We start from the raw sequence: 24309 nt of genomic DNA on the forward strand, positions 1-24309 counted from the left end.
CATTGTCTCATTATTATTCAGCGGTGAGTCATTTAGGGCAGGACCAAAAGGGAAAGTCCTGTCCCTTGTCATCTCTATGAAGTGTCGGTGAAAACCGTTTATGCGGGGAAAGGCACAAAGAGCGCACTGGGAGTCGAACTACCACCAGTTCTCTATCTCCACCCTTAACCGCCCAGGGGCCGGGATGCGAGAAGCTCCGAAAGGGTTAAGCATAGCTGGGGAGTCCAGCCACCGCCCCTTCCCAGCATCGCCTCCCAGAATGCCTCAGGCTCCCAGCCAGTTCCCGCACATCGCGAGACTCCGCCCAGTCTCTTCCCCGAACTACTGCCCGTCGGTCTTCTTTACCGAGCTCTGTATGAGGGGGAGGAAAGTAGGGGAGGGCGGAAAAGAGCCGCGAGGCACGCCGGGAAGTGTGGTCCAAGCGTTTCATGCAGCCATATTCTTCCGGAGCGGGGGAGGCCAGAGAAGCAGCCGGGACTACGATTCCCAGCCGCCCTTTCGGTTTGTTTTTGTTCAAAAAAAAAAAAAAACCCACACTCCCCCTCCTCACTCTTCACACACACTCACACACACACACACCCACGGCGGACACGCACACACCCGGGCGCCGAAGGGAAAGCCGCGTCTCGCCTTCCTGCCCCACCGCTAGTCCTGTCTTGGCCCCTCAGCAAAGCGGGAAAGCGGAGGCTGGAGCCGTGACCTCTGACCCCGTGGTTATGCGGAGCCGCCGCATTCCTTAGCGATCGCGGGGCTGCCGCCGCTGCCGCCGCCGCCGCCGCCGTGGGCGACTGACGCAGCGCGGGTGCGTGGAGCCGCCGCCACCCCTCCCCCACCGCCGCCCTCGCGCCGGGTCTCGCGCCAGCCGGTCCCCGGGCGCCCGCCCCCTCTCCCCGGCCGCACCCGAGTCCTCGCGCGTCGCCGCTGCCGCCGCCACGCGCCCCCCGCCGCCGCCGCCGCCACCGCTGCCCCAGCCCCAGCCCCGCGCCGCCGCCACCCGCCCCGCCCGGAGGTCCCGCGTGGAGCCGCCGCCGCCGCCGGGGAGGAGGAGGATGAAGGACAAACAGAAGAGGAAGAAGGAGCGCACGTGGGCCGAGGCCGCGCGCCTGGTGAGGCGGGCCGCCGAGGGGGCTCAGTGGGGGACGCGGGGGGGGGTGGGCTAGCAGAGCCCCCTCCGCGGGTAGGGGGAGGGGCGAGGCCCTGCCCACTGCAGGAGGGGGCGGGGCCACCATTTCTCTAGGAAAGGGGCAGCTTCCCCCACACCCCAGGCGTTGGGTGGGGGAGAGGTCCCCCGCCGGTCGGATGTGGCGCCTTTTTCTGCAGCTCCCCCACCCCCTAAATTCCTGCGGAGGGGCGAGCTGGCAGGCCGGCTCCTCCCCCTCTGGGCGGCGGGGCCTCAGCCTCCCCTCCCCCACTATTTGGCAGCGTCTGGGGGTCTGGGGAAGCTTCGTTTATGCACTCGGGGGAGTTAGGTTTCCGGGAAGGGTCGGAAGCTCCTCCCTCGCTTCCTGGTGGGCCATGGGGTGTGTGTTTGACTCCAGGGGTCGGAAAACACCCCCGATTTTAAGGACGCGAATGACATTTTGAGCTTTGCCAATCTAAACCAGGTGTGTGGAGGGAAGCAAGTGCTTACTCCCAGGTGGAACTTGGGAACTTTAGTGTATTGTTGGGGACACCTGGGAGGTTTTCAAGAATGTTAGTCCTGAAGTCGTAGTTAAGATCTGAGTCTGAAATTCAGACTTGAGTAGGGACCCTCAGTGTCTTCATTTTAACCAGCTTGCCATGTTGAGTGTAATGCAGGTGGCCCGGGACCACACTTTGAGAAACGCTGACTAGAGCGTTTTACTTCATAAGCTATACTGGAGATAGGCACTCTGCAGAGAACTGACTCTACTTTGCAAAGGATGTATGTGTGTGTCCTCCTCTCCTTAGTGTCCTGGTGCGTGTTTTACATGAAGTGTTGGACAAAGACCAAGTATCTGTGAAGATTCTGCTGAGGACTTAGCAAAGGAGGGAGTAATTTGAGTGTTGAAGCTGCGGTATGAGGAGGGTTGTGTGTTTTGCTTTCATAGCGTCAGAGGACTTGTAAGCGAAATACCTTCCTTTTGGATTTGCACCCACAAAGCTAAGACACTGGGAGACATGTTCTTATAAAATATTGGCAGGTGCCAATAGTAACTTCTCCCAAAGATGTCACTTCCTCAAGAGCTACGTACAGAGTAGGGTTATAGTGTGGATAGCGTACTTGTCTCTTCACACCTTGTAGTTTATATATAATTGCTATAATTCACTTTTAATGATGAATGAAGCTTTACTTTACTTTCTGATCTTTTACTTTATTGGGAAGTGAGGTTCCTTCCTCACAAGTGTTGCGCAAAGAGATGACTGTTGTGTTGGGGGTCGTTATAGCTCCATGGTACACCTTTTCTTTCTTGGAGCATGTAGAATTCAGTTATTCACTTAAAAGAACTGTTTGGTTTACAAGAGAGTGTTCACTGGTATTCCTGATTGTCTTCCCCAGGCACTTGTTGCCCAATGAACAGAAATAGCAAGTGTCTGCTCAAGTTTCATGCTTCAGTTCACTTGTTTTAGTTCGGCATATGAAATTTGAAGATTTTGAAATTCTAAATATTTTTTGACTCAGTCAAAATTGGAAGCTTTGGCTAACTTTGAGATCTCTTGGAAATTTTAGGATTTCTCCAGTGTTGTCACACCTGGAAACAAATTTAGGCCTGAAGGAGAGGAGGGGAGAGCCAAAGAATGTGCTTGCTTTCCTTTTCCTCAAGCTGAGTCTTGGGTGTTCATTGAAATTTTCTAAACTCCTGGTATGCAGGTGTTTATGACTCTGGACACCAAAAGGAAATTTGCCTGCTAGAGTTTTACTTGTTAGAGGTAGGTGAAAGTGCCTTTAAATCCCGTGTTATGTTCTAACAGAATTCTAAAGTTTATTTGTCTCAAAGCTCTTTTGGCTCTTACAAGTTGAAAGACTAGGAATTCAGTGTCCACTGTTCTGTTCAGCCGCTTTAGGTTCTTGAACTTACTGTGATCTGAACTCCAGTATCCAGGTTGTTAGCTTTGTCACTGGGTGAACTTCATGTCAGTTTATCTGAGTAAGTTATTTCTCTCTTTGTTTTATGGCTCTTCTTTAAAAAATAATAGGAACAGGAATGACTTTGTAGTCCCCTTAAACATGTGAAAGACAACTTGTGGAAATGTGGCATGTAATTGTGCATATCTTTTATTGTTTTTTATAAGAATTTTCTGTCCCTTTAGACAAGACCATTTGATGGGTGAGAGGCAACTTTTTAGAGTCATCTCCCCATTTAAAGAAAACTGCTGCAACACCCAAGTACTGGGGAGTTTGAGAGAGCTTATGCTGGACAGAGCAGCTTGACTAAAGAAAGCCTTAAGGGGAGGGCAGGCGATTAAATCTACTCTTCAGACAGGTGAATTTGGAGTGCTTGCCCTGGCAATTAGATGCACTTGCTTTGGGGTGGTTTCATATTGCTCCTGACCTTGCTTAGATTGGTGGCTAGAGTGATACTGGGAATTCTAAAAAAACTATTTTGGTAGGAAAGAGACTTCTGGAGAATTTTAGTCATGTAGTATATCCCAGGAGGTTGGCTTTTGCAGATGTTAATTATGTTGTTGAGAAGTAGATACTCTTCTTTCAAACATTTTGTAGTATTGTCTTTCCTAGATATAAGAGGTAGACTTTAGAGGGTTGGATGGTATAAATCCTACTCCTTGTTAGGAACGATTTGTTTGGGAGAAATAGCCAAGGGGATTTCCCTTTAAATTGAATGTCCTTAAATGGATTCTCCCTCGCTTTGAGAAATTCTTCATTGTCCTTTTTATCTTTCACTTTGATTGAGGACTGACCATTCTTACATCAAACATTTTTTTTTCTCTTTGAAGTAGGAGAAGAGATACTTTTTTTTTTTTTAAAGTGTGCTAGAAAGACAAGGACTAGAAATAGAACACTGCTGAATTGTTCTTACACTAAAAGCTGGAGGCATATACAATTATAATAAAAGTGAATACTTTGTATCTTTTGATGTAACTTCCTTTTAGAGAAGTTAGATTCTCAGGCTGTAGATTCTCTTAGATTCTCAGGCTCTTCCCTACTGCTGTTTAAATAATTGGTAACTAATTTTTCAGAGTCATACTGCTGCTTAAAAAAAATTACGGCACAAAAATTCGCTAGCTCAGCTCTCATTTAGAGAGAAGTGCTGTCTGTGGCAGTGAATATTAGTAGCTTCTAACGGTTTGTTGTGGGTTTGTTCAAGTCAACACTGTTTAACTTGGCACTCAGGTTCTTAGAATACAAAGATGGATAAGATTTGCTCTTGAGGAACTTATGGTCTTCTGGGAATGGAAGGTCTAGACCCATGAATAGAATTTTACTACATTCATGATAAGTGCCATCATAGATGTATGTATAATAAACAGACATCCTGGTTCAGGCTTATTGTCCAGGCTTCATTATGACTGGTTCCTCCTTGCACTCAAAAGTGTCCTACTTTGGAAGGCAAATTAACATGTGTTGTGGACTACAAGAACACTGAAAAGAGACATTTAACTCTGCCTGGCAGAGGACAACTTCCTGGAGGAAGTTGCTTTTCAAACTGAATCTTGAAGGGTGAGTAGAAATTAGGCGCCTCACGGAGGATGTTAGGAGCTGGTGAGAAGGAGCTGGTGGTGTGTGTGTGTGTTTGTGTGTGCACGCTTGTGCACAGGCAGGGTGGAGAGTGTGGGAATTGGGTAGAAGAACTACCCATAGTTATTGGAATGTGAAGTTGTGGAGTATCAGTTTGGTATTCAGGTAGAGAGACAGGCAGAGACCAGATTCCAAGGGCCTTGTGTGCCAGGCCCGTGAGCACATATTTATGCTGGGCACCAGAGGCACACACTTCCACGGTCGGTTATTTGTAAAACAGCTCTTACAAGAAGACAGCAATATTCTTCCATCATAAGTCAGGCCACTGAGGCTCAGGTTGGGTAGGTAACTTGGCCAAGTTTGGAGGGCTAGCATTTAAATCCAGGTCCGTCTGGTTCTAAAGCCTGTGCTTTTCCAGTGAGCTGGTGAGTTCTTCTTAGAAAGCTTTGGCCTTTGCTGTATGTGATTAGATTGCTGTTGAAGAATTTTAAAACGGGGAAAGTGACGAGGGCAGATTTATTTTGTTGGGTTGACCTCAGGCTATAGCAGGTAAGTTCTGCAAGAGCAGGGATTTGGTCTTTTTTACTGTTGAATTCTAGAATTGTTCCTGGCACGGGGAAGTATTTCATGTATTTGTGGAGTGAAGGATGGTGGTGGAGAAAGGATCGATTTGAAGAAAGCAGGGCTGGTTGCAGGGATATTAGCCAAGGGGCTGTGTGTTGGGTGAGGGAAGGAACTGGGGGACAGGTGAGAGAGTGAAGGGTGCTGCCTAGGTTTCTGCATTAGGTGCTGGAGGAAGAAGGGCAAAGAATTGGAGTTGCAGGTTAGATGAATTACAGCAGATGATGGGGGGGATATGGGTCCAGAAGTGAATATTTGAGTCAGAAGCTGGGTAGGCTAGAGGTGGATATTTGGGAGTTAGCAGACTATAGGTAGTAGTTGAAGCTATAGTTGAAGTTGAGAGGTGATAATACTACTTGAAGAGAATGTAGAATTGAGAGAGGCTAACAATGGGACCATGGTAAATAGGGGCTTGATTTCAGCATCTGCTTCTCCAAAGCTTGACTTCCTTTAGTGCTGGGGGCTCGTGTTCTTCTGCCAGGAGACCCTTTAGCAGCAGTCCTTGTCAGACTTGCTTCACATTTTCTTTGTGACAAAGCGGCGCTTCACTTAGTTGTTACAGTTGTAAAGGGACTGCAAGATGATGTGTGGAGTAGCCTCAGCAGCTGATGGTAGAGACAGTGCAGAGATACTGACAGCTTTCCTCCTCCCTTAGAAGGATAGCATTTCTAAAACATCTCCGCTCCATCCCGTGAGAGAGCTGCAGTTGCTCGCTGGAAAACTGCTGCCATGACTTTGTTGGAGACGATGCTAACACAAATGGGACGTTCTGTTTCTTGTTGCTTTGCCTGCACCAGTCATACAGAATCAGAGCCTCATGTTGCCAAATGGAAATATGTACTGTGGCAGTTAACACCAAAATTTCACAACACAGTGGCGAAACCATCACTTAAAAATATGGGCACTAATGAGACTTCTATGTCGGAGTGCATTTCTGTCTTGTCATTATTTTGTAGCTTGTGTATTCTGTGCTTTAGTCATGTGAACAATATGAAGTTAAGCAGTAACCAATGTTGCTAAGGCCCAGCCCCCATATCATAGCACGTGTGCTAAGAGGATGGGTGTTTTTAGAATTAAGAGTTAGAATATTTATGCTAATTTTGGTCACTTTTAGCAGCATCTTAGATAGATATGTAATTTGGTTTTTGAAGCAGGATTAACTCTGGAAAAACGAAATTGATAGCCGTGGTGCCTCACAGCAGAACAGGATATGGACTGATGGATATAAATGGAAATTGTGCACTAAAATCGGAACATTTATATTTCTTCAGGTACTAGAAAACTACTCGGATGCCCCAATGACACCAAAACAGATTCTGCAGGTCATAGAGGCAGAAGGACTAAAGGAAATGAGGTTTGTATTGTTCTTATTGTTCAAAAGCATTTCATAGGGCAGAGGCCTATCTGTAGATAGTGACATGATTAAGTGTGTAATATGCCTTCTCTCTCTATGTGTCTCTTCATCTCTCCACCCCCCCGCACTCCCCTACCCGTCCCCGGTTTGGTGTAAAGAACTCTTCTCCCAGGTGTGTGTCCTCTGAGTGGCAGGTGGGAGTGGGTGAACATCCATTTGTTTTCTTTAGAGATGCAGTGGCTTTCCCTATTTTTGTTCTCCCTTAAATCTTGACATTGAGTTTGTTCTTTGTGTACAGAATCCACGCGTTTTCTTTTGTATTCTCTTGCACATTTTAGTAGAGAAGGGGCAGACTCTGATAGACTCTTTCTTGTTTAAAACTTCCCTTCTTTCTATATCCCTGAAGTTCTTTGTTTTAGGATCAAGAGAAGGGTGGTTTCATCACCGTAACACCACTGGCTTTTTTTCCTCCCTACTGATTCTAGCCATTCATCATAGGAATATACTAAAGTTTAGCGTGACCTTGATTTTATTCTCCTATGATGTAGTTTTCCTAGAGAAGCAACAAGTTAGAGACAAAAAGAATTTCAGGCATGAAAATCAGTGGTTGGTTTGATTCTTCTCTCTTCACTCTCACCCCAGCTTCCCTCTTCTTCTTTTTTTTTTTTTTAAAGATTTTATTTATTTACTTGAGAGAGAGATAGTGAGAGAGAGCATGAACGAGGAGAAGGTCAGAGAGAGAAGCAGACTCCCCATGGAGCTGGGAGTCCGATGCGGGACTCGATCCCGGGACTCCAGGATCATGACCTGAGCCGAAGGCAGTCGTCTAACCAACTGAGCCACCCAGGCGTCCCAGCTTCCCTCTTCTTTAATGTAAATGAAAGAGGAGAGCACAACGCGTTCTCCTTCTTGGGACTTAGAACAAATTGCACATGCTTTTGCTGGTTAAGCTTTAGCTGCTTGAAATTGACCTTTTAGGGTCAAAAGATCCTCACTTTCCAGTTATCAGTTCAAACAGTCTTAAGCTGACGGTTCGTGGGGAGGGAAGATCAGGATTGTGTAGATCACATTCATTTAAATAGTACCTATGCACTGTGTAGTGTTATAATTGTGCTTTATTTTTGTTTTTATGGGCTATTTCCCATCATGCTGCTGTCTGCACTGCTGTTGGACCACTATACCTATAGAAGGTAAATTAGTCCCTTTGGGACAGATAAAATTGAGAACTTCAATTTGTTTCTGATTCTTGCTCTTACAGGAATTAATGAAGCAGTCGTGATGGCTCATGATGAGTGAGCGAGCAGTTCTGTAATTTGTAGACAGAGGTATAGTGTGTAGGAGTCACACTGTTCTGCTGAAGGACTCTGCCAGCATGCTGTCCCCCCTTGTAGCAGAGATGTTAGCACACCCACTTGATACTCCAGATACTGCACAAAGATTCTTGTAGAGATTGGTTCTTGGTGAAAATTTTTTTTAGCATCAGTGTGTTCCAAAGCAGAATAAGTAATAGGGTTTTTTTTTTTAATGGCTTTTTTAGACTCAGAATTTATTTTTAACACTGCATAAATTAAGGCTTCTGGTTCTGAAAGATCTTAAGGGGCTTTACTTAAGATATTTATGTATTTTTAACATACTTGGGAGAGGGACGAGAAGGTGCACAGGTGAATCTTAGTACTAACATACTAGTGCCAAACTCAGTTAATATTAATAATGGACATTTGTCTGTGTTTTTGACAGCTGTTCTATTTTAAGTTTCAGTAGATGGCCTTTGATTCACTGAGTTACTGTTTTGCAACCAACTGCTGCAGCAGGGAGTGTGAACTATCTTAATGAGCCATCTTTTTTTCATTATTGGGTACCAGATCCATTTGGCTGGATTTTTTTTTTTTTTTAAGTTGAAATTTAAGTGATTGCTCCTGACTAGATATAGAATAAACCCATTCTCTTCCTTTCCCAACAGAGAAAAAGCAAATGAAATATTCTTTTTGTGTGCTTATTAGCAAATATTTAACTGGGGATGAAAAGGTGTGCTTGTTTTCTTGGGACAGTACCATTGGTTCTGTGGTCTTTGTGTTCATAATGTTTTGTGGCAGTTTCTGAGCATTATATATATAAGTCAAAATACAGAGGCTAGGAAACACAGTTTTGTTTTTAATTAATATTAAAATTTAATAAAAATATTGTGTAATATGTATTTTTAAAACTCCCTGAATTTGAATATTGTGTACTTTTTCTAAATCTCTTTAAGAACTTGGTTGATATTGTCACAAGGCACTAAGGAAGTGTCGGGTGTGGAACAGGGGAATCACATACCATGTCCTACCTGGGTGTGATTGATGGGGATTTCATTCGTTGCCCTGTATTACTTTCAGAGTGGACTTGTCATCATGGGCTCTTTTCTGCTGTATTTCTTGCTCTTCTGCTTCTTGATTTAAGAATGAGTTGGAGGGTATTGGATCTTTGAGTAAGCAGGCATATAGATTTCTGTAACACTCATCTATCCTTGTATGTTTTTACAGCGGGACATCCCCTCTTGCGTGTCTCAATGCCATGCTACATTCCAATTCAAGAGGAGGAGAGGGGCTGTTTTATAAACTGCCTGGCCGAATCAGCCTGTTCACACTCAAGGTAAGTAATATCAACTCTGTTCTTAAACTTTTAGTATGAGAGTTACCTGGTATAGGTCTGGGATGAGACCCCTGAATTTGCATTTCTAATAAGCAGGCCGGTGATGATGATGGTGTTGGTCCTAAACAGTACTTTGAGATATTCTAGGGTGAACAGGGTAGTAGGAGTTCTTTAGTCATATCAGCTATTTTGTGTTTTCAGAAAGTCATATCAGCTATTCATCTTTTCTTTGTTTATATCTTTGCAGATGGTAGGCAGTAGTGGGATAAGGATGTGTGTGGGTAACTGCAAATGTGTTGTAATTAGGATTTTGTTTGTAATAGTACCATGAAAGATAAATTACTGGGCAGCTAAAATAAGACCTACTCTGTGGAATATAACTGATATGTGAACATCCTTGTGGAAAGTCAAAAACTCCTTAGCTTTTTCTAAGTGGCACTAATTACAAAGGAAGAGAACTTAAATCAGAGGTCACAGTAAAGCTTAAAAAGAGCTGAAATGAATAGACTAATTATTTTTTTATTATTTGATATAAATGGTTATCATTTAAACCAGGGGTTGGCAAACTTTCTGTAAAGGGCCAGTAATAAATATTTTAGGTTTTGTGGACCCTGCTGTGTCTATTATAATTATTTATCTCTGCCACTGTAGCAGGAAGGCAGGCATAGACAAATCATAAATAAGTGGGCAAGGTTGTGTTCCAATAAAACTTTATGTCCAAAGACGGTGAGAGGGCCAGATTTGGTTTGGGACTGTGGTTTGCTGACCTGATTTAGACAGGATGATGATGAGGAAGCAGAATTTGATGCTGACTCTTCTACTCATCCATAATGGGTTTATAAATTTTAGTAGTACACAACTTTTCCCTTTTATTTTCTTGATAGACTTACTTTCTTTAATTCACAATTAAGCACTTGAGCAAATACCACAGTGTCCATAACCTGTAGTCATAAAACTTGATGTTATGTATACTTCAAATGTATCTTATATTCAGATGTCTTTGCTGTTTTCTATATTGTATCTATTTCTAGTATTTTGGACTTCTTTTGTTAAGAGGCTGCATAATGTAATGTCAGGAACCAAACTTTGGGGAGAAATAGAGCCCTGAGTTCCAAACCTACCTTTATAACGTGGGACAGGTTTAAGCTTTCTTTGGGGTGGTATATACATTTCTAACACAGAGTCAGTCCTTAATAAATGGTAGCCTTTTTGGTATTCCTTTAGGTTCTTTATTGTCAATTGCTTGCTAATGACATTTTCCCATTGCATTTACACATTGTTGTATATAACATAGTGGTACATAGTTACATATGATTATAATTGTATTATGTATATTACAAATATGCATATTGACGACCTATTTCTATTTTAAGGGGGAGGAGAAATACGTTTTTCTGTGAACATATTGAGAGTAGGAACTGAGTTTCATTTGTCTTTATGACTTTGCCGCAGTTTGCTTTATACCTCTCTTCCATACTTTAGAATGAATGTTTTAAGAACAAGTACATTATTCTGCATAACCATAATCTTATTTTCATATTCAAGAAAATTAACATTGATACAGTAGTATATAATATAGTCCACAGTCAAATTGTCTCTGGTTCCACAAATATTCTTTATAGCTTATTTTATCAGTCGAGCATCCAATCAAGAATCATGTATTTCAAAAATAAGATAAAAACAGAGAAGGGGGCAAACCCTAAGAAAGTCTTAACTCTAGGAAACAAACGGAGGGTTCCTGGAGGGGAGGTAAGTTGGGGAATGGGGTAACTGGGTGATGGACAATAAGGAGGGCGCTTGATGTAATGAGCACTGGGTGTTCTATGCAACTGATGAATCACTAAACTCTACCTCTGAAACTAATACGCTATATGTTAATTAATTGAATTTAAATAAAAAAAATAAGAATGCTGCATTTCATTTGGTTGTCATGTCTCTTTAATCTTTGTTAATGTACAATAGTTCCCATGCCTTGTTTTGTCTTTTATGGCATTGATATTTTTGAATAGTTCAGGGCAGTTGTTTTGTGGGATTAAATACATTTTTAAAGGACTAATAAAAGTGTAGAAATCTTAGTTATCTCCAGGCTTCTTTCTATTTGCACTGCTAGATCATGTCCACTCCCCAGGCTGTAGCACAGAGCCACTCAGCAGTGAAGGATGGAACTGATGCGATGTATGGTATTAGTGGTAGTTTGGTCTGGGTCTTGCCTGTAATAAGGGCCAGGAAGGCACAAGTCATTTAATTTAATTAATCTGGAAAATGCACCTCTGAAATCCTGTGGCATTTTCTTTGCCTACCTTATCTCTCATGTGTTAAGAAAAAGCATGTGCAGAATGCCTTGTAGTTTTTCTGCCCCCTGTTTGGAAATCTCTTCTAGTGGACAATCAAGGTCAGAATTCTGTTTATTCATGTGATTTTGCTACTTAGTTGACAACAGGATTTTTTTTCAGTTCTGGATACATTTATGTGGCTTTATCTATGATTACTAAAGGTTTACAGATAAGCTGGCATCTTTTGGGGCATGCCACAGGGTTCCTTCTCTGATAAAAAGTTGTTTTGGGGAATGCGACGGTACATTTGACATTTTATATATAGATGCTTGCATCAGTCCCCAGAGCTAGTTCTCAAGGATGGACGGGATAGATGAAATCTAACCATGCTTTGAATTCTTGATTTGAATTGCTTTCCTTAGGCCTTTCTTGAAGTCATCTGTCAGTGTCCATCATTGTCTGGTTAGAGGTAGGATTCATAATCGTTTTTTACACTTGGGATTTCCCATTCTTACAAAACCACTCTGAGTTTCTTTGTAGTGTTCTACATTTTTAGGACTTTGATGCTGAACTACTATGCTTTTTCGACTTAGTGGTTGTGTCACTGGTGAGTTTAGCCTGTATTGGTCTTTGCAGTGCTCACTGTCAGGCATAACTGCAGTCATGTGAATGTCGTGCATTATTATTGTGGAATGATTCTCACATGGGTATGTCACTTACATGACTTCTGGCTCTTTCCACTTTATTGCATCTCATCTATGATACAGGGCTCAGCCTTCAACGTCTTTTAGCTCAATTTAACTAGCCACATTGGATTTTTTAAAATATATAGAATATTTTTATAAAAGTGTGAAAAACCTCTTTTTGGTAAAAGAAATAGATGACTGTACTTGAAGTATCCGTACATTAAAATCCAGTCGGCAGATAAAAGAAAGGAAAAAGCAAATGGAGGAAGAGAGGGAGGTAATTATTGCAGTCCCACAATGTTATTTTTATAACTATAATTAAAATATTCACGTACAACTCCATACTTACAGCAATTTCAAAGCTATTTATGTTACTGTTAAATACTGAGAGGAACAAAGGAAATAAGCCTAGACTTAGAGACAATAAAATCATGGAGTCTATCATTTGAAAGGCAGTATCAGAGAAGATTCTGATTTTTTTTTTTTAAGACTTCATTTATTTATTTGAGAGAGAGCACACAGGGAGAGGGGGAAGCCAACTCCCCCCAGAGCAGGAAGCCTGATGTGGGGCTGGATCCCAGGACCCCAGGATCACGACCTGAGCTGAAGGCAGATGCTTAACTGACTGAGCCACCTTGGTGCCCCAACATTTTGACTTTTGGTATGTGCACAGCAAGTAGGGTGGTCTTCCCCACCACCCATGATTTTATTTATTTATTTTTAAAAATTTTATTTATTTATTTGACAGAGAGAGATCACAAGTAGGCAGAGGCAGGCAGAGAGAGAGTGGGAAGCAGGCTCTGCTGAGCAAAGAGCCAGATGCGGGGCTTGATCCCAGGACCCTGAGATCATGACCTGAGCCGAAGGCAGAGGCTTAACGACTGAGCCACCCAGGCGCCCCATGATTTTATTTATTTGTCAGAGCGAGTGCACACAGGCGTGGGGAGCAGCAGGTGGGGGAAAAGCAAGCTCCCTGATGAGCAAGGAGCCCAACATGGTACTCGATCCCAGGGCCCTGGCATCATGACCTGAGCTGAAGGCAGATGCTCAACTGACTGAGCTACCCAGGTGTCCCAGGGTAGTCTTTTATTTATCTATTTTTAAAAAAAGATTTATTTATTTATTTGACAGAGAGAGAGAGAGATAACAGGTAGGCAGAGGCAGGCAGAGAGAGCAGGGGAAGCGGGCTCCCTCCTGAGCAGAAAGCCAGATGCGGGGCTCGATCCCAGGACCCTGAGATCATGACCTGAGCCGAAGGCAGAGGCTTTAACCCACTGAGCCACCCAGGCTCCCCCTAGAGTGGTCTTTTAAAAATGTAAATCACATCATGTCACTATCCTGTGTAGCCCTTGCCTACTTCTGTAATCTGTTCTAGCACTTTCCCCTTGGTCATTCTACTAAAGCCACTCTGGTCTTCACTTTGTTTTTCAGACACCTCCACTTTGTGTCCACTTGCTAGTCCCTCTGCCTAGAAAGCTCTGTGGTCACTTCTTGTCGTTTGGTTCTTAATCCAAAAGTATCTTTTTCAGTGAACATTATTTCTACCCATCTAATTCTACAACATTAGGAGGGTTTTTGTTTGTTTCATAACCCTACCTGTATCAGAAACTACTTCGTAGTTAGCCTCTTTGCACTAGTGTAGGAGTGCAGGGACTTTGTTTTAACTGTATCCCCTGTGGCACACAGTAGGTACTTGGGTGTTGGCTGGATGAGAAGTAGTTGATTAGGTTTCATCAAAATCTTAGCTAGTCGATTCTCCTTGTAATTCGCGTTTCTTCTATATCAGTTTTATTATGGAATATGCATATTTTGATTTTTCCTTTTTTTTTTGCCTGCTCAGCAAGTTGACTTCTAAGAATCCTTTTTTTTTCCCTTGCCCTCTTTAGAGCAGTTCTACATAAATCTGTGCAAGAATCTGCTGACACTAGAAGTAAAAATCTGTCTGTGACTGTGGCCATAATCTGGTTCCTCTTAATTGCTACAGGCAGAAACTGAGCCATTAGATACAGTTTAAACATTTTAGGTATGTTTCAGATAAAATGTTATTATTCCTTTTAGAGTTTTGAACTTTGATCATCTTGTTAGAAAATAGAATCTCTAAACAGTAGTGACATTTTAAGACAATGTCTTTGATAGTCTGTTAGCCTTAACAAATATATGATCTTTTAAAATGCTTAGAATCTTAAAATTTTAGTGTGGGAGGGGCTCTCAAATCATCCAGTTCATTTTCCTTTTGCAGTTAGATAACTGAGCTTCTAACAGGTTAAATGATGTATCTGTGATTATACATCTGTGAGACAGATGCATATAGCCAAGTTGGGACTAGAATCCAGGACCCACACCTTTGGATTTAATTTCTTTTCATTATGCTAATTTAGAATAAAGAGTTTTCCTGTAGGTTTTATGACCTTTGGTCATTTCATCTTTTTGAAGCATCTTGTGAGTTTTTTGATAATGTCTTGAAATGTCAGTTTTACTCTCTTTAGTGAAAAAATCCGAAATGTCAGTTTTACTCTCTTTAGTGAAAAAATCCTTATGATTGTTAAGCCAAGTAGGTTTTCATGTCCTTAGATATGACTCTTTAGTCATGACTGGTTGAATTTCTGCACTCTGCATTAATTATGTTGGCATTTTGGGTCGTAGGTGTTCTTTTCTGTATTAGAATAAGAGGTATGTTGTGGACTAGGTAGGAGTCAAGGTCTGGGTTCCAGTATAGGACCTCATGTCTTACTGATTATCTCCATTTATACTTCATTGTCCCTAACTCTCAGAAGTTGAAATAGATTGGTCATTTAAATACTTGAGGTGTAAAATCCTTTTATGTCATGAAATGGAGCTCCAAAATACGAATAGAGGCTGTGAAACTGCTCTGGTTGAAGCAAGTTGTGAGGGACCACCTGCTCCATCTTTTGTGAAATTTTGCTGTCCCCACCCCTGCCTCAAGCAGTGGAGGATCTTTCCTATACCCTGGAACTCTGTTGAAAACCTTCTAGGTAAAAATGCAGTAAAAATCCTTCCCATGCTCCCATTCTAGCATCTAGACTATGTTGTATGAAGAGTCAGCACGGGATATTTTTCTTTTTTGTTCTTTTGTGATGCATTTGGTATTTCCTGGAAGCAGACAGTTTTATTGTGAGCCCTGTTCCACTCTGAACTGTAGGAGGTCTGCACAGAAGGCCCAGTTAGTAGAGCAGTACCATTTGCTCTGGTTAATAGTAGCAGCAGTTTGGTTTTGATGGAGGCTTTTGACCTCTCTGTTGGTAAAAGCTTCCTTATTTGTTTGAATAATTCTCAAGGGATGTCTGGATCCGCCTGTGGAAAAGGGGGGTATTCTGTTGTTTGACAGGATTTCCAGCCAGCTCAGGGAGAAGAGAGAACTTGATTGTTCTTAGAGCCCTAGTCAGACTCTGGTTTCATGACTAAGAGATGAGCTGCCTTTTGTCCTCTTCTACTTCCTGAAGTTCAAAGCCCTGTAATAATGAAGTATGGTAAAGGTCAGGTACCAGAGGTTTTGAAAGCACTGCCACTGGAATGATTTTTGTGGTTGTTCAGGGGGGTGGGCAGGATGATAATTTCAGGAGTGCTAAAGTGATGTGTATTTTTAAAACAAAAAGGTTATACTTTTAAAGTGTGATTTTTAAGGCACCAGGGTTCTAGGAAAATGAAATTGTTCCAGGCTTCCTTGGGATTGTGTTTGAAAAAACACTTTTCTTTGGATCACCCAGTCTGAAAACAGTATGATCTCTTCTCAGTCCTTCAGATCAGACTTTTTGGGAGAGTTATTTGAGGAGCTTGTTTAGTCTAAGAAAGTTTACTTCTTCTAGCTTAGCTAAATCTGGAAGGAAAGCTGGAAACTGATGTTTGAGTGCTAACTGTATCCAAGACAGTCATCATACTTGTCACATTGGTCTGAAACATAAATATGTCTCCTGCTCCTGTAATAATGGGGAAGCAACCCAAGAGAGTTTAAGTAAAAGGGACCAAGTCATATTTTTTTGATTGTTCGAGAGATTTGTATTCAACACATGGAAGACAGGTTTAGGAGATTTGAAGTTTTGACTATATGAGTTGGTTCTCAAATGTTTGGGAGCAATTTTTAAATTCTGTGTGTATCACAAGGTAGGAAAGGGATAAGGGATGGGGAGCAAAAAAGATGTCTGTCTTCTGTTCCGGGAAATGTTTTTGATTTACATGTACTAGATGGGCTTTTATATGTGTGCCTTTATGTGTCAGCTAATCCTTTCTGTTTTAGTCTCTTTGACTCTGCGTGCCAGTTTTTCTTGGGTCAGTTAACTCTGGACAATACTCCTTTGACTTCTGACTTCTTGTACTTTTTTTGGTCTCCATTCCCATTGCAACCACCTTACTCTTAAGTTACGCTCATAGGCTGGATACCAAAACAACTCTTGCCTGGGCCCCTTGCTTTCACGTTTGCCCCCTCAGCATCATGTTTGCCCACTTTGCTCCTTGGTAATTTACACAGTAGCCACTGGGATTTTTTTTTTTTTTTTAAATCATGATTTGACCATGACACATTTCTGTTTAGTGTCTCTTAATGGCTTCCTATGGCATTTACCAAAAAAATTCAAACCTTGCCCAGCCACACTGCGCATCTTTCTGTTCTTTGAATTTCTTAAGCTCTTTCAAGTTTTAGTGTCTCCCATTTGGAACTGTCTTCTCCTTTTTGCTGGTTACAGGTCTCAAGTTAAATGTCAGTACCTCGGAAACTTTATCTCTAAATTGGATTTTCGTGTTGTGCTCCAAACTTTACTTCTGGTCACTTACGAGTTAATGATTACTTAATTATTTAGGTAATTGTTTGATAGATCTCTTCTGACTAGACCTTGGGGTAGAGAATAAGTATTATTTTGTCTTTGGCTGTGTCCTCAGCGTCTGTCGTAAGAGGTGCGCAATAACTGTTGGACAAATGCAGTGGAGGGGCACCTGGGTGGCTCAGTGGGTTAAAGCCTCTGCCTTTGGTTCGGATCATGATCCCAGGGTCCTGGGATCAAGCCCCGAATCAGACATCATCAGGCTCTCTGCTCAGTTGGGAGCCTGCTTCCTCGAACTCTCATTCTCTGCCTGCCTCTCTGCCTACTTGTGATCTCTGTCTGTCAAATAAATAAAATCTTCAAAAAAAAAAATGCGGTGGAAAAACTCGTAGGAGAACGTTACTCCTTGACTGGTAGTAGTTCTCTTTGACAAACAGTTGAATTGGTTTAGGACAGTAATTTTTAGTATCAAAGTTGAAACATATAGTAGTATGGAATGTTCATCAGCATCTCTTTTCTGTAAAATGAAATATTTGAAAATCTCCAAAATATAAGCTTTATTTTCTCAAAAAAAAAAAAATTAAGGTCCAGTGTTGTTTTTGAAATTCATTGCCGATTTGATTAGTGCTCTCCCTGCCCTTGCCCCTCGCCCTATTTTCTACCTCCTGTCTCTCAGAGTTTTCAGAATCTTTTCCATGAGTATATCCTTTAGTGTAGGTCATTTTTCACCCTATGGGCCTTACCCAAATGTCTGATGATCTTGGTTGAGGGACTGTTCTTTACTTAAGAGTCAGGCTCTTAAACACTAGTGGGAAATTCCGCACATCGTGGTCTTTGTGGCTTCACTTGTCTCCTGCAGCAGTGAGAGTGGCTGTTGCTTAAATGCGTGGTGCTGGAGTAAGTATGGATGTCTCCTCCTGATGTACACTTCTTTTTTTTTTTTTTTTTTTTTTTTTTTTTTTTTTTTTTTTTTTTTTTTTTTTTTTTTTTTTTTTTTATTTATTTATTTGACAGAGAGAAATCACATGTAGATGGAGAGGCAGGCAGAGAGAGAGAGGGAAGCAGGCTCTCCGCTGAGCAGAGAGCCCGATGCGGGACTCGATCCCAGGACCCTGAGATCATGACCTGAGCCGAAGGCAGCGGCCCAACCCACTGAGCCACCCAGGCGCCCCTGATGTACACTTCTAATAATCCCCATATTCTCAATCCCCTACCTCATCTTTGCCGTGTTTAAATTCTGAGCCTTTCTGGAATTTAGGGGATAAATCCACTTGGTTCTTTTCAGTACCTCTCTCTCTGTAATTCTTAGATTTCATCTTCCTTTGTTTTGGTAACTTGTTTCCTTTGCCTGTTTCTTTGTGACCGACAACTTCCAAAGTATTTCTCCACCCTGAATATTTTTCCCTGGACATTAAACTTGTATCTCTCCAGGTGTCTGTTCAGTATTTCTGTTGGGATACTGATGGCATCTTAGAACTAACATACACAAAACCGATTTTGATTTTCCCACCCCAAACCTTTCACCCTTGTCTTGCCTATATCACCTAGGGGGAATTCCATGTTCTAAGTTGCTTAGTTAGAAATCTTTGAGTTGTCTTTGACTCCTTTCTTTTGTTCTCATGGCACATGTAATCATCAGTAAACCCTGTTTGCTTAACTTTCAGAATATGTCCATTTTATCCGCTACCCCGGGCCACTTTCCTGGTTTAAACCACCAATCATCTTTCTCCTTTCTCCTAGATTTTTTTTTTTTTTAAAGATTTTATTTTATTTATTTATTTGACAGAGATCACAAGCAGGCAGAGGCAGGCAGAGGGAGAGGAGGAAACAGGCTCCCCGCTGAGCAGAGAGCCCGATGCGGGACTCGATCCCAGGACCCTGAGATCATGACCTGAGCCGAAGGCAGCGGCTTAACCCACTGAGCCACCCAGGCGCCCATCTCCTAGATTTTTATAGTAACTTCTGAACTGGTCTCCTTGCTTTCCACTCCTGTCACTCTCCTCAGCCCTGGAGCCAGGAAGATCCGCCCCCCCCCCCTCCCACTAGGAGTAGAGCCCATTATGGGCTTGAACTCACAGCCTTAAGATCAAGATCTGGGCCAAGATCAGGATTTGGATGCTTAACCAACCAAGCCACTCAAGTTCCCCAGGAAGATTTTTTTTTTTTAATGTCAGGTCATGTCATTCCTCTGCTCAAAACCATCTAGTGTTTACCCCTCACCCCCTTCGGTAGGCTGAAAACCTTAGAGTTGCTTGCAGGACCCTGATGAGATTTGCCTCCCCCCTCTCTCCTCCTACTATCTTCCCAGGTTCACTCTGCTGGATAAACACAGTGGCCTCCTTGGTGGTCCTTGAACAACACACTGCCACTGTACTCTCTCAGGGCTTATGTCCTTGCTATTTCAGCTGTCTGCCATGCTTTCTCCCCACAACATGCCTTGCTCCCCCACCACCTTCAGGTCTTGCTCAGATCGCACCCTAACCCCTCTGTACCCCTCAGCATTCCCCTCTTCCCTGCCCTATCTTTTTCTTCTTGGTATTTATAACTGTCTGATAATCTGTGTATCATTTGCTATATACTTATTGCTATTGTCTGTCTGTCTCCTTTGACTAGGACATAGACTCTCTTGGGGGGGGTTAATTTTAGTTACTGTTGTCTCTCAGTAAATAATTTGTGTGAACAAAGGTATCATTTGATTTGGTAAAACAGTGTATTATATTAATAGATTTTTTTTCCCAGTGCTCAAATATCCTTGTATTCCTAGGATAAATGTCACTTCGACCTGGGTTTCTTTTTGAACATGCATTGGATTTAGTATGAATCATTATTTAGAATTTTTATATCTGTATTCGTAAGTGATCTGTGATACTTGGATTTCAAACCTTACTCTGTTTTGGTATCAAAACAAGCTGTGCTGGTTTCCTGCTCTTAATATGCTGTATTAGTTTAAGACAGAGATTTGTTCTGTTAGAATACACATACAGGACCTACTGGGCATGTTGAGAATATATTGCTTTTACTTTTTTTTTTTTTTTTTTTTTATCGTGAAGTATATAATTTACCCAAAAGAAAGTATGTAGTTTGTGGTAAAGAATAGCTGAAAAATAAACCGCATACTCCTATACTTACCAGCCAGCTCAGGAACAGAATACCTTTTACATTCTCTGAAGCCTCTGAGCATATCCTTTTCTGTCTCTGCTGAAGATAACCAATATTCTGATTTCATTGGTAATCATTTCCTTGCATTTGTTTCTGGGTTTGGCCATAGATCTGTATTGCTGTACTTGCCTTTTATTTTATTTTTTAAGATTTTTAAAAAGATTTTATTTATTTATTTGACAGAGATCACTAGTAGGCAGAGAGGCGGGGGTGGTGGTGGTGGTGGTGGTGGTGGTGTGTGTGGGGGGGGGGCGAGGGCGGGGGCGGGGCAGAAGCAAGCTCCCTGCTGAGCAGGGAACCCGATGCAGGGCTGCATCCCAGGACCCTGGGATCATGACCCGAGCTGAAAGCAGAGGCTTTAACCCACTGAGCCACCCAGGCGCCCCTCATTTGATTTTTTTTAGTTCATATTTGTTTTGAGATTTTATTGGGTTATTTAAAGGTATGCTGTAGTGGTTGAATGCAGTTGCTCCAGGAAATGTTGGGTATTAACATGCTTCTTTCTCCCGTAAAAATTCATCTTCACATTCACATACAGAAAAATTCACCCTTTTTAGGTTATAGTCCTTTGAGTTTTGACAAAATTGTATCATAATTGGCATTTAGAACAGTAGTACCCCCCCCCCCCGGAAACTGCCCCCCTGCCTCGTCCTTTTGTAGTCAGTTCCTCTCCACCCCAGCTCTTGGCAGCCATTGATTGGTTTTCTATCCTTGCAGTTTTGCCTTTTCCAGAATGTCATATAAATGGAAGCATACATTATGTAGCCTTTTGAGTCTGGCTTCCTTTGCTTTGTATGAGGTATTTGAGATTTAACCATCTTGTAAGATATATCAACAGGTGGTTCCTTTTTTATTGCTGCATGAAGTCCCACTGTGTGGACCTACCACATTTTGCTTATCCATTTCTCAGTTGATGGACATTTGGATTGTTTCCTCCTTGTGGTTATTAAGAATAATGCTGGGGCACCTGGGTGCCTCAGTTGGTTAGGCGACTGCCTTTGGCTTGGGTCAAGATCCTGGAGTCCCCAGATTGAGTCCCACATAGGGCTCCCTGCTTGGCCAGGGGTCTGCTTCTCCCTCTGACCTCTCCCCTCTCATTCTTACTCTCTCTCAAATAAATAAAATCTTTGAGAAGAAGAAGAAGAAAAGAGTAATGCTATGAACATTTGTGTACAAGTCTTTCTGTGGACATTTTCATTTTTCTTCGGTAGATACCTTGGAGTAGAATTGCTGGGTTGTGTTGTATTATTATTATTATTTTTTAAAGATTTTATTTATTCATTTGACAGAGCTGACACAAGCAGAGGGGGAGCGGGAGAGGGAGAAGCAGGCTCCCTACTGAGCAGGGAACACAATGTGAGGACTCAATCCCAGGGCTCTATGATCATGACCTGAGCTGAAGGCAGATGTTAACTGACTGAGCCACCCAGGTGCTCTAATTTCTGCTCATTTAAGTTTTTTTTTTTTTTTTAATTCTTTAGTAAAGTTTCTTCTTTTTTCCTTTAGCAGTTCATTTTTCTTTCTTTCTGAAATTGATTTTGCTATTGACAAAGGTGATCCAGCTATTTCAAAATCAGTTTCTGCATGTTACATTTTTCCCCATCCTTTTGCTGTTAACTTGTGTCTTTGTGTCTAAGGTTTCTTTATATTTCTAGTTGGGTCGTGATTATTTTTTTTTCCAGAATAATAATTTCTGCCATTTATTTATCAATCAATCAATCAGTCAGTCATTTGACAGACATAGTGAAGGAGGGAACACAAGCCAAGGGGAGTGGGAGAGGGAGAGGGAGAAGCAGGCTCCCTGCTAAGCAGGGAGCCTGATTTGGGGCTCGATCCCAGGACCCTGGGATCATGACCTGAGCCAAAGGCAGATGCTTAACAAGTCTCCTAGGTGCCCCAATTTCTGCCTTCTAATTGGGATGTTTGGACTATGTATGTTTAATGTAATGACTGATATGGTTAGATTAAGTCTCCTGTCTAGCTAGCTGTTTGTTTCCTTTTTGTCCTGTGTGTTCTTTTCTTTTTCCTTCTTTTCCTATCTTCTTTTGGTTTATTTTTTAATATTCCCTTTTATTACCACTGTTAGCTTATTAGATATATTTCTTTGTTTTCAGAGGTTGCTTTATCTTTTACAAAATGCATCTTTAGCTTAAATAGGATTAAATAGAATTACAGCCCCTGAAACAAATAATATGTTATATGTTAATAAAAAAAATAGGATTACAGCATTTCACATGGGATACAAGATTCTTAGGTTGCTGTTCTTCTGCTTACCCCCTTCTTGCCTTTGTGCTATGCTTTTCATACATTTTACTTTCTATATTTTGAAAAAGATTATTAATACCTTTATTTTAAGCTGTTCTCTTAAATTTTTAAATGAGAGGAAAACCTTATTTTTACCCATGTTTACCATTTCTGGAGTTCTTTATTCTCTTCGTCTTCCAGGTTTCCATATGTTACTACTTTCCTTTCTTTGGAAGAACCTTCTTTAACACTTGAACGCTTGTGCAGATCTGCTGTGACGAGTTCTCTTAGTTTTGCTTCATTTGACAGAGTCTTTATATTTGCCTTGAAGGCTATTTTAGCTAAACACCGATTTCTAGGTATAAAAAGCAACCCCCTATAGATAGATGTCTATTCTTTGTCTTCTGGTTTGCATAGTCCTGACAAGTTTGTGGCAATTTTTACGTTTTTTTCCTGTCGTTTCTGTTGAAGTCTTTAAGATTCTTCTCTGTATCCTAGGTTTTGACAATTTGATGGTTGTCATGTACCATGGTGAACTCAGATTTGAGTCAAATCTGAAAATTTGAAAAATTTTTAAAGATTTTATTTATTCATTTGAGAGAGAGAGAGAGAGAGAGAGAGAGAGCTCAAGTAGGGAGAGAGGCAGTAAGAGAGGTAAAAGACTCCCCGCCAAGCTGGGAGCCTGACATGGGGCTTGATCTCAGGACCTGGAGATCATAACCTGAGCCAAAGGCAGAGGCTTAACCATCTGAGCCATGCAGGTGCCTCAAGTCTGAAAAAATTTTAACCATTATTTCTTCATTTTTTTCCCTGTTGTCCTGTTTCTTCTGGGATACATGTATGTTTGACCGTTTTTTATTGTCCCATAGATCTCTGAGGGTCTTTTAATTTTTCCAGCCTTATTTTTCTCTGAGCTTCATTTTGGATACTTTCTGTTGCTACTGGCCTTTTCTTCTGCAGTATCTAAATTGCTGTTCATCTCAGCCAGTGAAATTTTCATTAGATACGGTATTTTTTATCTTTAGAAATTCCATTTGTTTCTTTTTCTGTATCTTTCATTCTCTCATGTTGTCTCCTTTAGTCCTAGATCATACTGCATGCGTTGTAGTAGCTGTTTTAAGTCTTTGTCTTTTAATTCCATTTCCTCTGTTATTTCTCAGTCTGTTGGTGTTGACTGACTGTTCTCCTCCTTATTAGTCACGTTTTCCTGTTTCCTGGCATATCTAAGTAGTTTTGTTTGGGTGTGAACAATGTGAAATTTACATTTGGGGGGCTATACTGTATCTTCCTTTTAAGAGTGTTGTGTTTTATTTTGGGGGGTGGTTAGGTTACAGTCTTGGAAGCTTGCTTTTAAGCTTTGTGCAGGTTTAACCTTTAAGGATAGTTTAACTCTACTACTAAGGGATTTCCCTTCTGGGGTCTATCCTATAAATGCCTCAGATGTTTAACAATGGCCCTCCCCTCTGGCTGGTTTTAACTTTGTCCCTGGGCTTTCTGCTCTTGGAATTATTCATTGGCCTCCCTGTTTCAACGTATACATATGCAGATTTATGGAGGTCTTTTCCTGCTTCTCTTCCTGCCGCCTGTAATTCTGCTGTGCAGCTTTCAGCCATCTCAGCCTTACCGAACTCTGGTCCCTGTCAGCTCTGCTTTGCATGGAATCCGCATTCTCTCTGTTGTCTGCATTGTACCTGTAGGCAGAAAGTCAGAGCAATGGTAGGACTCAGTTTGTTTTTCTTAAAAATCCGTCTTCAGTGCCTGTTTTCTAATGTTGAAAACGGTTATTTGATGTGCTCTGTCCACTTTTTTAGTTGTTTATGGTTAGAGTGTAAGTTTGGCAACTCTTAGTCTAGTGTGGCCCAGAGCAAACATTTGCTTCCTTACTTAAACATGTATAAATGTCTGTATGTGTGTG

At 41.7% G+C, this 24309-nt stretch overlaps 1 protein-coding gene across 6 annotated transcripts in view; it reads left to right on the forward strand.

Moving 5' to 3' along the window:
• The first annotated feature begins 530 nt into the window (after window positions 1-530).
• ASXL1 (ASXL transcriptional regulator 1) overlaps window positions 531-24309 on the forward strand; it is a 78789-nt gene continuing 55010 nt past the window's right edge. For 2 of the 6 annotated variants that reach the window (XM_045084060.1, XM_045084061.1), the window contains exons 1-4: window positions 531-1106; window positions 6550-6632; window positions 7360-7362; window positions 9152-9260. In XM_045084060.1, the coding sequence (XP_044939995.1) occupies window positions 1050-1106; window positions 6550-6632; window positions 7360-7362; window positions 9152-9260 (252 nt within the window). In that variant the 5' untranslated portion in view covers window positions 531-1049. Of the gene's footprint in view, window positions 1107-1327; window positions 1605-6549; window positions 6633-7359; window positions 7363-9151; window positions 9261-24309 lie in introns of those variants that run through there. The other 4 variants (XM_045084056.1, XM_045084059.1, XM_013053414.2 and 1 more) reach the window with 3 other exon arrangements.

The sequence above is a fragment of the Mustela putorius genome, unplaced genomic scaffold (assembly GCF_011764305.1).
Source record: "Mustela putorius furo isolate JIRA1106 unplaced genomic scaffold, ASM1176430v1.1 tig00000743_pilon_pilon_pilon, whole genome shotgun sequence".
In the NCBI taxonomy this organism is placed as follows: Eukaryota; Metazoa; Chordata; class Mammalia; order Carnivora; family Mustelidae; genus Mustela; species Mustela putorius.